The sequence below is a fragment of the Odontomachus brunneus genome, unplaced genomic scaffold (assembly GCF_010583005.1).
Source record: "Odontomachus brunneus isolate Ranch 3 - 2012 unplaced genomic scaffold, Obru_v1 Obru_scaffold_158, whole genome shotgun sequence".
Lineage (NCBI taxonomy): Eukaryota > Metazoa > Arthropoda > Insecta > Hymenoptera > Formicidae > Odontomachus > Odontomachus brunneus.
The window spans coordinates 248289-261399 of record NW_022639608.1 but is presented as its reverse complement, the minus strand read 5'-3'; the positions used below and the strand labels follow the sequence as shown (position 1 = coordinate 261399).

General features: G+C 32.1%; 2 protein-coding genes across 2 annotated transcripts; both read left to right on the top strand.

The window, feature by feature from the left end:
• The first annotated feature begins 7046 nt into the window (after positions 1-7046).
• Positions 7047-8197, top strand: LOC116850888 (40S ribosomal protein S16). Its single transcript, XM_032829706.1, has 5 exons — positions 7047-7172; positions 7264-7308; positions 7405-7536; positions 7800-7914; positions 7996-8197. The coding sequence occupies exons 1-5, from the start codon at positions 7164-7166 to the stop codon at positions 8139-8141; spliced, it is 447 nt and encodes a 148-aa protein (XP_032685597.1). The 5' UTR covers positions 7047-7163; the 3' UTR covers positions 8142-8197.
• Positions 8198-8422: 225 nt separating this feature from the next.
• On the top strand, positions 8423-13040 carry LOC116850884 (nuclear export mediator factor NEMF homolog). The gene is made up of 10 exons (XM_032829700.1): positions 8423-8739; positions 9069-9240; positions 9367-9569; positions 9646-10724; positions 10787-10967; positions 11077-11378; positions 11461-11638; positions 11725-12046; positions 12130-12395; positions 12458-13040. The coding sequence occupies exons 1-10, from the start codon at positions 8684-8686 to the stop codon at positions 12654-12656; spliced, it is 2958 nt and encodes a 985-aa protein (XP_032685591.1). The 5' UTR covers positions 8423-8683; the 3' UTR covers positions 12657-13040.
• Positions 13041-13111: the final 71 nt, after the last annotated feature.

Here is a 13111-nt window from a genome sequence, read left to right as displayed (position 1 = left end):
GTCTACAGAAGCTAAAAGCAAATCCTGATTTGACTATGCAGGCCTCATGCGATAAGAGCGCATTATTCTGTATGCATCTTACATGTTTGCACACGCGCATATACTAATGCATCGCTTACGTAAACAACTGCAAATAAGTGAAACTAGATTACACTTTCTGTGATATCTGCAATTTGGCATATCTGTTAAATCTTACTGAATAGATAAGTCTATAATATACTAAAATAATTATTTTTTATATTTTTAACTTGGAGAGCTTGTCCCCTTTGTGTGTGGCCAGTCAATATACAATCAATATACAACTGAAAGTAATGGATATTGAAAAGATTAGCAAAACTTTTACACAAGATAGAGCATATTATGAATAATATTCAGAAGCATAACATGTACTTAATATACTATGCAAGATTTACATACTCCTTTTTTATTATAATATTATAATATTATAATTTTTTATTATAATATAATATTATTTTTGACGGCTTCGTCTTTTCGAAGTTGATTGTATATTAATACAACGTAGTGAAAATTGCAATAGTGAACAAATTCACTAGATGTTGATCAATGAAACTGTAAATATTCTTGTAAATTCGTTTGCTTTTGTAACTTTCATCGAGCAATCTGCTTGAAATTGCCAATGACAGTTTCACACCTTGCTATAACAGAGGTATACGAATGTTTGTATTCGTTAATGTATGTATCAATAAGTCTGTTCTTTTTAGTTCAATTAACTGATGCAGAATGATATAATAAATAAAAGTAAAACAAATAGTCTGTTCTTTTAGTTGCACAGTTGAACTAATTCAATATGTTAAAGTACTAATACTATAATAATACTATTAATAACGATTCGCTAAATAAGTCATGGAAGCGTGCGTACTTTTCGACGTCGCTGACAGCCTATTTAGTTGTCGAAAAATAAGCAAAATATCCTGAGCATATATGAGCTTGTCAGTAACGCGCGCTTCCACGTCTTATTTAACGAGCCGGTATTATTCGTGTTATAATAAACTATCAATTCCAATAAGATGAATTGTGGGATAAATAGTGCCCTTTGAATCACATTGATATCTTTAGTGATTGTCGAGAAATGCACAAAAAATGCAATTGATAGTAAAAAGGCTACAGCGACGTCGAAAAATATTCACGCTTCCACGGCTTATTTAACGAACCGTTATTAACCTTTAGGCTGCCGGCATTTTTTCATTAAAAAAGTGGTTTTTTTCTCAAAAACTTTTCTATATAAATAACATACATATGGCACAGAATTTTGAGATTTGTGCAGAGCCACAAAAGTGGCTTTCTTGGCAGGGAACACACGATTAAATATAAAAAATTTTTATTTTCTCAAAAATAATATATTTCGGTATCGGATTTTTGGTATCGCTGATTCCAATTTTGAGCATAGATTTATGAAATTTTGAGTATTGAACGCAATATTGATAATATAAATAAATATAAACATATAGATTCATGCTTTTTTGTTTAATTTGTGGTTTTTTAATTTAAAATTTAATTTGGTTTTAAAATTAAATTTGGTTTTAAAATTTAATTAAAATTAAATTAAATTAAATTTGGTTTTTATTTGATTTAATTTTTGTTTTTTTACTTTTTTGCTCGTTTTATAATTTTTTTATTTCTTATATTTTTTAATTTTTTTTTATATTTTTTAATATTTATATTTTTTTATACATTTTATGATTTTTTATGTTAACTTTTTTTCCGTAATTATGATAAAATTTATTTCAAATGATAATTTTCAAAGCGCAGTGTTATGCATAATGGAGCATTACAATTAGTGCATATGTTTCGGCGATGTAAGTGCGCACGAGCGCAAAGCGCGAACAAGCATAAAGCGGGCACCGGAGAGACACGCATTGCGCAGGCTATATACACACCTATATGTTTAATACATTTAGTATTTAAAATACCATTAAAAATAGTAGTATTTTAACCCAAATTCAAGAGCCACAAAAGTGGCTTTCCCGACAGTCTAAAGGTTCATTAGTTACCCAGACAGTACACAATATTTATGATAAAGATTCATAAATATTTATGGCGAATTATTTTTTTTAAATATTATATAAATATTTTATAAATATTTCTATATATAAAGAAAAAAGTATCAAAATCTTTATTCATAATATTATTAAAATATAGACTGAATATTTTATATAATATTTATAGTAAACAAAAAATAAATATTTATAGTAATATTTTGTAAATATTTCTATAAATAGTATATATAAAAAATATAAATGTAATTATTTAAAATTATTAAATTAATGAGGAAATAAGAAAATCTAAATTTCAATTGGTAATGTATACGAGAAAACAGAAAAATACTCGTATACAGAAAAAATTCTTTGAATCAAAGAAATATATTTTGTTAAATATAATTTCTTAACTTAAAAAATTTGTTAAATTTTAGAAAATATGTAATAAATATAAAGTAATATTTTTTAAATTTATAAAATAAGCTGTAAAATTATGAATTTGTAGAAAGAAAATGATTTCCTTACAAGAAAATTAGAAGAAAATTAGTTTTTTTTTAATGTAAAAACTGTGTTTAAATAAATATAAAGAAAACTAAGAACATATATATTTTAAAAATTTTAAAAAAGTTCAGAAAAGAGAAAAAAGTTTATAAATGTATACATTTTAATAAATATTTTTATAATATTTATGATAAATATTTATGATCTATTAAAACTAAGGTCATAAAAATATTTATGAAATATTTTGGTAAATATTTATAAAATATTCAAATAAATCTTATAAATATTTTGTAAATATTTTATAAATGTTTGACGCTGTCTGGGATATTACTACCGTTGCTCAGTTGTTATTTATTGTTATTACCGATTATTCGATCATCGTTATTCAATTATTATCCGCTTGCGGCTATTATCACACGATTGTGGAACTTACTATAATTATTATAAAAAAATAATAATATTCGAATCTCAAGGTCGCAAGAAAATTGAGCAATCACAGTCAAATTTTCTTTGGTCGTAACCCAGCGAGAACGTAGACATCGATTCGACATCTAACCGACGTCGAAGAAATCTAAGTTATATCTAGTCTAAATGCACGTCTAGAAAAATAGCAATTTAGACGTCTTCTATTTTGAGTAAATTCTAATGTTTTAGAATCCATTCATAATATATTCACCATTAAAAGAGAGTTTTCGATAAAATTTTGGAATTTTATTTTATCGATTATTTACAATCTTTCTAGACGTCTATTCGATATTGAATCGACGTCTAATATCCCAGTGAGAAATGACTTATCGATCGACGTCGAAAAGACGTCGAACCGACGTCTATTTGACGATTTCGACATCGATAAATAAGTCATTTCTTACTGAGATCGCGCGCGTTTTACATAAAAAATTTATTTTAAGTGGAAACATCAGTTTTTTTTTTTTTTAGATTTCCGATTCAATTATAGTATTACAAAGATAGGAATGTCAAATTACTCGAAAAACATTAAACTGGAAGGAATGATCAAAGTCATTTTGCAAATAACTACATAAACTTTAGAGATATTAAATAAAACAGACAGGCGAATCAACGCGTGTATTTGCTAGGTACGTTATAATATACTGTGAACACTGTAAGTATACATTTTATAAGTATAAATTATAAGAACATCATTGGAGTCATTGGAACACCGCGTGCCGCTCGATCGTCAGGTTAAGCGACGCAGTCAGGATGGATAGGGGTGACCACTTCGAGTTCGAAATTTTCGAGGCAGGCTTCGCGAAAGTTTTAGCGTGTGTTTTTGACAATCTTCGGTTTCTAGCAGTTTACAAGACAAAGAAAATTAGGAATTGGTTATTTTTATGAAACAATCTAGTGAGAAATGACTTATTGATCGACGTCGAAATGACGGTCTAAAGACATCTAAACGTGGACCGTTTTTAGGTCGATATAGATCTTAATTTAGATTAGACGTAGATGGTAGATAGACGTTTCATATAGACGTCTAGTAAATGTCGAATCGACGTAACCTTTCTCGCTGGGAAGAAGAACGATCGACTGTGATTGGTAAATTTTCTTACAATCTTGCGATTTGCAATTAATGTAGAACCGGCCTTAAAGTCATTCTACATTAGTTGCAAGCAGCCAATTTGCATGATCGCAAGCAGCACTATTTCTGATTGTAAGCTAGTCGCAAGCAGTAATCGCAAGGTTTACCAACGTTTAAAGCGTCTTCTACAATGGCAGTAGGAGTAGTAGTAAGAAATAAGCAGTAAGCAAATTGACCAATTCCATTCTCACGTTTCAAAAATAATCGATTGTGATTGGTCTATTTACTTACTGCTTATTTCTTACTACTATTCCTACTGCCATTGTAGAAGACGCTTAAAGCGTCTTCTACAATGGCAGTAGGAGTAGTAGTAAGAAATAAGCAGTAAGCAAATTGACCAATTCCATTCTCACGTTTCAAAAATAATCGATTGTGATTGGTCTATTTACTTACTGCTTATTTCTTACTACTATTCCTACTGCCATTGTAGAAGACGCTTTAAGCGTCTTCTACAATGGCAGTAGGAGTAGTAGTAAGAAATAAGCAGTAAGCAAATTGACCAATTCCATTCTCATGTTTCAAAAATAATCGATTGTGATTAGTCTATTTACTTACTGCTTATTTCTTACTACTACTCCTACTGCCATTGTAGAAGACGCTTAAAGTTTGCGCCTCGGCGATGTTGCGACCAATCAGTATCGAGCTCCGCATATATAGGTTTATAGCATCAACTTTACTTGTCTGGTCTTGTTTGTTTGTTTCCATATTTAAACGTAGGTACTGCTCTGCATGTTCATCTTGACGTCTGTTCCTTTTTCGTGTGACAGAGTCTTATGGATGTTAATGAAACATTCTCGTCACTGATTGGCTGTGAAATGCGACTAAGGCTGGCGTCCCATGGAACGGAATGCGCGCACCAATTACAATCATTCTATTCTATTCGCGAAAAAAATAGAGTAACTGTAATTGGTGCACGCGTTCCGTTCCGATGAGAATTCCGTTCCATGGGACGCTAACCTAAAGGCTGGTTATGATGGCCGTAATCCGTTAACTTATGCTGGAACCGTAAAAATTGACCAATCATAGTCGAATTATAGAAGAATAATCGATTGTGATTAGCCAATTTTTTATGGTTCCGGCATAAGTTAAGGGCCATCACACACAAAATTACATAAATGCATATGCATAGCATAAAATCGTATGGACCAATGAGCATCGAATATTAAGTCGCCATATTGATGATTGATATTTAATATTCGATGCTCATTGGTCCATACGATCTTATACTATGCATATGTATCTATGTAATTTTGTGATGGCCTTAACGGATTATGGCCATCATAAACCAGATTTGTATGTACTTGACTGGAAAAAAACTCCGGTTGAAAAACTATTCTTTTAAATCGTTTGTATTTCGTATCAAGAGTTTTGAAGTGCAATTGAAAAGATTTGTGAGTCATTCTATTACTTCTAATTAATTATTCTTTTTTGGACCATGTATTTAGCCGGGAATAATGACCGGAGGTAAATTAAACAAATGTTCGTTTGTATTTCGTATGAGGAGTTATGAAGTATCATTAAAAAGGTTTGTGAGTCATCCAGATAATTTTAATTAAATATTAAATAATCATATATTTGGCCGAAATATCGATCTTAAACGCTGCTGTGGAAGTACCGTCAGGCACGATCGGTGTACTATCTAGTATTTCAATATTCCTGGTTCTTTTTCAAGTAATTATGTACAATAAGGTCTTTTTCGAACTTTGAAATTTTTTTGCAGCTCTTTTGATAAAAATATTTATTTTGACTCCAACATTGATAATCAATCGGGGGAGTCCGAAAAATATGCAAGGTATATATTGTTTTAACTTCTTTTTTATTTTTTTTTACTTGACAAACGTTGCTGCTTTCCCATAATTTAAACAAGTTACTGATCTTTTAGTTACATCCCAGACAGCACAAAATCTTCAGAGAATGTTCTAGGATATTCTTAGAATGTATGAATGTCCTTAGAACCTCCTTAGAACGTTCTTTGAAGATTTGTGCTGTATGGGATTATGTAACTGCAATATCGAACGACTAATGGGGGGCTGCGCCCCCTGCACCCCCCTCAAAACTAACCCAACCTATCGTCACATTAACCGTTAATCATTGCTTATTAAAAAGTTATTAAGAAAAAAAGTTGAACACTTTAATAAACAATGGCTGACGGTTAATGTGACGATAGGTTGGGTTAGATTAATTTTGAGGGGGCTGCGCCCCCCGCTAGTCGTTCGATATTGCAGTTATATAATGTGACTAAAAGATCAGTAACTTGTTTAAATTGTGGGAAAGCAGCAACGTTTGACAAGTGAAAAAAAAATAAAAAAAAGAAAATAATATATAACTTGCATATTTTTCGGACTCTCCCGATTGATCATTAATGTTGGAGTCAAAATAAATATTTTTACCAAAAGAGCTGCAAATAAATATCAAAATTCGAAAAAGGCCTTATTGTACATAATTATCCGAAAAAGAACTAAGAGTATTGAAATGCTAGATAGTACACCGATCGTACCTGACTGTACTTCTACAATAGCGTTTAAGATCGATATTTCGACCAAATACATGATTTTTTAATATTTAATTAAAATTATCTGGATGACTCACAAACCTTTTTAATAATACTTCATAACTCCTCATACGAAATACAAACAATACCATACCGAACCTTTGTTTAATTTACCTCCGGTCATTATTTCCGGCTAAATGCATGGTCTAAAAAAGAACAATTAATTACAAGTAATAGAATAACTCACAAATCTTTTCAATTGCACTTCAAAACTCTTCATACGAAATACAAACGATTTAAAAGAATAGTTTTCCAACCGGAGTTTTTTTCCGGTCAAGTACATACGAATATAAACCAGCCTTAAAGATTGGAATGTAGAATCTCATATCGCGAGTTTTGCGCCTTGCCACACTGCCATCTTACGATTGGCTGCTTGCAACTAATGTAGAACAACCTTTAAGCAACACCGGAAGTACATTTTCTATTCGAGGACGATTTTTCACTTGACTAACGTAGTAATCGTAGCGTTTTGTTCGTCTCCTTTCCGTTTTATCTCTTAGCACGAGACGTGAGCAAAATGCAGAAGGTGAGGTGTAAAATTCTATTTATAAACGTAATCTTATAATTTTCGAATGTATTCTGTTTAGATCTATAATACGTGATATTTCTCTTTGTAGAAACAAAAGGAACCGATCCAGTCCGTTCAAGTCTTCGGACGCAAGGTAAGCCATAGTGCCAAGAATAAGTAAGGTTATATTCGTGCATGTGGTTTCCGTTTATATCATGTGTTTCTTAAAACAAATTTTCGAATATTTTAGAAAAGCGCAACTGCAGTTGCCTACTGTAAACGTGGACGTGGAAATCTCCGCGTAAATGGCCGACCGTTGGAGCTGGTTGAACCACGTGTGCTCCAATATAAGTTGCAAGAACCCATCTTGCTTTTGGGCAAGGTAAGTTAATGTGATAAAAATTATTTGAAAAAGCAGTATCAGTAATTATCCAATGCCAAGTCTTAATACTATTGATTTATCATCCTTGTTCCTGATCTCAGCATACTCTATTCTGTGATGTCTATTTATTCCGAACATGATAATTCATGATTAGAAAGAAGGATTCTGAGGTTACGAATACAAATAACGTGTAGTTTTTTTTTTTTCTATATAGAAATGCTTTCCACAACAATAATAACACTTGATTATATTTTATGTTTCAGGAGAAGTTTGTAGGAGTTGATATCAGGGTGAGAGTAAATGGTGGGGGTCATGTGGCACAAATCTATGCGATTCGTCAAGCTATTTCCAAGGCACTCGTTTCTTATTATCAGACGTGTAAGTGAAATTATAAGATGAATATTATTTATATGATTGAATGTAGTTTGTTAGATGGTGATAATATGATTAATGTTTCAGATGTCGATGAAGCTAGTAAAAAGGAGATAAAGGACATCCTTATTCAGTATGACCGTACTCTGCTAGTTGCTGACCCAAGGAGGTGCGAGCCAAAGAAATTTGGAGGTCCAGGTGCCAGAGCACGATACCAGAAATCCTATCGTTAATATCCACTTATTACAGTTTATTCATACAATTGAATAAAAAAGAAATATAAAATTTACGTGTTGGTTTATCTTCCCTTTATATATGTATCTAATAAAAAACTCAATTTATAATAAATTTATATTAAAACTTGCTTTGAGTAAAAAGAAGTCCATTAACATTAACAGAATTATTTTCGGTCTTTATTTACATATAAAGATCCATAAAATTTATTTTTACACGAGCATAGTTTATATTGGTTAAAAAATCTCCACTACAGGCTGCCATTGTTCCTACCTACAAATCGATGTAGTAGTACGACTCAACAACGGCTCAGGCACGATTTCATTTTATCATAATATGTACAATCTGATAACTGGAAGATAATCGAACATTTAACGGCAAAAATAAACATAAGTGCTCGATTGATCGACTATCTCTAAACATGATGATATATAAATACGAGTAACGCAATATTAAGCAAGGTAATGTAACATCTAACTAAGCAATACATCGTGGATCTCGGGAAATCTTCTTTCAGAGGGAAAAAACAATTTTTTCGAAGATGAAGACACGATTTAATACTTACGATCTTGTATGTTCTGTAACTGAATTACAAAGGTAAGTCGACAAAAATTTGTCTTGAATTTGATAGGATATTAAGGTTACAAGTTCAATATTCAAATCATATAACCTTATTGACATATTTCGTTATCGAAACGCAACTACGATTTTAGTAAATAAATATTTTACTAGATACTTAATTTGCTATAATTACTTGATTTGCGATAATTATCTACTGTTGTTACGTATATGTTGATATAAATTGTGTCAACATATTGATATTAATTTACTAAGATTGTATAAACTATATATAAATCTACTTACTTCTTGCTACTTACTGCTTAATCATTCTATTATTTATTCCTCATGTATCTCAAATCTTTCAGGCTTATTGGCATGCGTGTCAATCAGATATATGATATAGATCATCGTACATATCTAATACGCTTTCAACGTAGTGAGGAAAAATGTGTTTTGTTACTTGAGTCTGGTAACAGAATCCATACAACAGGTTTTGAATGGCCAAAAAATATAGCTCCTTCAGGTTTCTCTATGAAAGTACGTAGAAGAATAATAAAATTTGGAATTACAAAGTAAATTGTATGTCATGTTAATAATGATATATATTTAAATGTCATATTATTAATGATATATGTTTGTTTCATAACCAATGAAATGTTACAGATGCGCAAGCATCTTAAGAATAAGAGATTAGAAAGTCTCACTCAAGTTGGTATGGATCGAATAATAAATATGCAATTTGGAAGTGGTGAGGCTGCATATCATATAATTTTAGAGGTGTATGATCGTGGTAACATAATCCTTACGGATCATGAAATGGTAATTTTGTATGTCTTAAGACCTCACACAGAAGGAGATAAAATTAGGTAAGTATACAAAATATGAAAAAACATAGAATACATGGACATATATAAAATATTGACAAACTGATGTAATACTTAGGTTTGCTGTAAGAGAAAAATATCCATTAGACAGAGCTCACAGTGAAGCAATGCCACCCATAGAAGAAATTCATGAGCATCTTCAGAAAGCTAAGGAAGGGGAAAGTCTCAAAAAAGTGTTAAATCCATTATTAGAATTTGGCTCAGCTGTGATTGATCATGTTTTACTTAAAGCTGGATTTGCCTTTGGTTGCAAGATTGGCAATGATTTTAACATCATTGAAGATATGCCAAAATTGATTCTGGCACTTGAAGATGCCACTAATATCGTGGATTATGCAAAGAAGAATATCTCAAAAGGCTATATCATTCAAAAGAAAGAAGCAAAACCGACTCAAGACGGCAAAGAGGATTTTATATTCGCTAATATAGAATTTCATCCCTTGTTATTTGAACAATACAAAAATCAACCATACAAAGAGTTTGATTCTTTTGATGCCACAGTAGATGAATATTTCTCTACAATGGAAGGACAGAAGCTAGATTTGAAGGCTTTACAACAGGAAAGAGAAGCTTTAAAGAAGCTGGAGAATGTAAAGAAAGATCATGACCAGAGATTGATTACATTAGAGAAGACGCAGGAGGTTGATAAGCAAAAGGCAGAATTGATTTCAAGGAATCAGGTTCTGGTAGATAACGCCATTTTGGCCATACAGAGTGCTTTGGCAAATCAGATGTCTTGGCCGGACATTCAAGTACTATTAAAAGAGGCTCAAGCTAGAAACGATCCGGTTGCGTCGGCTATAAAACAACTGAAACTTGAGACAAATCATATTTCCTTACTGTTGCACGATCCTTACAAAGACAGCGATGAAGAATCCGAGTTAAAGCCTATGATGATTGATGTAGATTTGGCTCATACAGCATTTGGTAATGCCAGAAAATATTACAGTCAGAAAAGATCGGCGGCTAAGAAGCACCAGAAAACGATAGAGTCGCAAGGGAAAGCTTTGAAGTCAGCAGAGAAGAAAACGAAGCAAACATTGAAAGAAGTGCAAACCATACATAGCATTAATAAGCTGAGGAAAGTGTACTGGTTTGAAAAGTTCTATTGGTTTATTACATCTGAGAATTATCTAGGTAAGTTTCTTTTTCTAATAGATCTGTATCGAGATTTAATCGATCATAATTTAAACACATAGTGATCGGTGGAAGAGATCAGCAGCAAAATGAGTTGATAGTGAAAAGATATCTAAGAGCAGGAGACCTATATGTTCATGCAGATTTAACCGGTGCTAGTTCCGTCGTGATAAAAAATCCCACTGGTAATCCTGTACCGCCAAAATCATTGGCAGAAGCAGGTACAATGGCTATTGCATACAGGTATTGTTCCCGTTTCTACAGTTGTAGCTTACGAATTTACACTTCTCTTCCAGAAAATGGAAGACAAATAATAATTATTCTTCTAATATCATAATTCTTTTATTTATAGTGTCGCCTGGGACGCCAAAGTAGTGGCGAGTGCGTGGTGGGTGCATCACGACCAAGTGTCAAAGAGCGCGCCTACTGGAGAATATCTCACTACTGGATCTTTTATGATACGCGGGAAGAAAAATTATCTGCCACCGAGTCAATTAATTATGGGATTAGGTATTATGTTTCGACTGGAGGAAAGTTCGATGGAGCGACACAAGGACGAAAGAAGGGTCAAAGTCATGGACGAGGAGAGTGAAAATGCGGATTCAATAATCGAGGATGACAAAGAAATAGAATTGGAAGGCGACTCGGATGAAGGTAAGTGATGTAGCAAGTCTTAATTCGAAAAAATTATCACGATCTAATTCAGTTTGAATGCTTTCTAATTTTTTCATATTAGATGAGAATTTAGAAGACAAGAATGCATTAAATCCAATTCACGAGGAGGATCATTTGGAATCGGAATTGTGCACAATAGAAAATGAAGACGTAAATAAAGATGAATGTGACGATGAAGAAAAAGATACGAAATGTCAATTTCCCGACACACAGATAAAACTTGATCTTTCAGGCCCAAGGTAAGTAAATATCAAGCTCTTGATTTCATAATTAAAACCCTCATGTAACACATGTGATATACATGATGTATTTTTGCATAAAACAGAGTAAAACTACATGTTGATAATAATCAGCCTTTAATAACAACGACAAAGGATACGGAAGAAAATATAGTTTACTTAGGAGATGATAAGCCTGTTATAATAAACACATCGGTTAAGGAGAAATGTGCAAAAACAAAAAATAAAGCACAATCAAAAGAGCCAAAAGAAAAGATTGAAAAGAATGACAAGACCGAAGGTGATAAGGATAAAAAGGAAGAGCAGCCTGCGTTGAAAAGAGGACAGAAAGGAAAACTAAAGAAAATGAAAGAGAAATATAAGGATCAAGATGAGGAAGATAGGCGACTTTCGATGCTTGTTTTGCAGGTATTTTCTCTTTCATTTTCGTATCGTACTCGTTAAACAATTAATCGAGTACTTTGCGTTTCTATTATTGTCCAACTATTTAGTCGGCAGGTGCAGCTAAAGAAGATAAGAAAAAAAACAGGACCAAAGACCCGTCAGGTCCCAAACAACAAGGGAAGAGAAAGTCAAATGCAAGAGCGAACGTTTCTGCACCATCTATGCATATGATAGATAACGCTGACGAGGAAGATACAGGCCCAACTCCCGAAGTCGATATGCTTGATCAGTTAACGGGCAAGCCCTTTTCAGAGGACGAATTATTGTTTGCTGTGCCTGTAGTGGCACCTTATAATACTTTACTGAATTACAAGTAAGTTATTAAGTAAAATGTAGTCGTGTTTCATTAATAATGTATTTCAATATTTCTTTTAGATTTAAAGTGAAATTGACACCTGGTATTGGAAAAAGGGGCAAAGCTGCCAAGACAGCTATAGCAGTGTTTCTCAGAGATAGAGAAATATCTTCACGTGAAAAGGACTTGTTGAAGGCAATCAAAGATGAGATGATAGCTAGAAATATACCTGGGAAAGTGAAAATAAGTGCCCCTCAGATTCAAAAACTTAAGAAATAATTAGTTTGGTGATGATTTTAACTTTGATGATTACAAAGTTACTGGTGGTTATAACATACCTTGTAGCTATAACATACAAGGCTTAATTGAAGATGTTTTGAAAAATATGTATTATCTTGTGATCGCAGTCTCTGGCAAATATTTTAATAATCTTTAATGAATGTTAGTTAACAGAAAAATTACGATATCGAGATTACAAGTTTTTAGTAATGGCAAAACTCTCTTAAAAACTGAAATAAAATAATTAGAGTAGTCGATGTACATAAGAAATTACAAAATTCATTACTTCTATTCTTAATGCACACTTTAAATAAGTTTTAAATATTTAAATTCAGATATACTATGTAAATAAAAGTAATATGATACATATGTATATATAAAAAAGCTAAGTCGTTTGATTTTATAACTTATTACTTATCTTGCTAATAAATTCTCATGCCACATAAAATGATAGA

Excerpts from the sequence above, each read along its gene's own strand:
- LOC116850888 (XM_032829706.1), top strand. Across the intron at positions 7,309-7,404 it reads TTCAAGTCTTCGGACGCAAG|AAAAGCGCAACTGCAGTTGC; the intron begins GTAAGCCATAGT and ends CGAATATTTTAG. Across the intron at positions 7,537-7,799 it reads CCATCTTGCTTTTGGGCAAG|GAGAAGTTTGTAGGAGTTGA; the intron begins GTAAGTTAATGT and ends TTTATGTTTCAG.
- LOC116850884 (XM_032829700.1), top strand. The coding sequence starts at position 8,684 with ATGAAGACACGATTTAATACTTACGATCTTGTATGTTCTGTAACTGAA. Across the intron at positions 10,968-11,076 it reads ACAATGGCTATTGCATACAG|TGTCGCCTGGGACGCCAAAG; the intron begins GTATTGTTCCCG and ends TTTTATTTATAG. Across the intron at positions 11,639-11,724 it reads CTTGATCTTTCAGGCCCAAG|AGTAAAACTACATGTTGATA; the intron begins GTAAGTAAATAT and ends TGCATAAAACAG.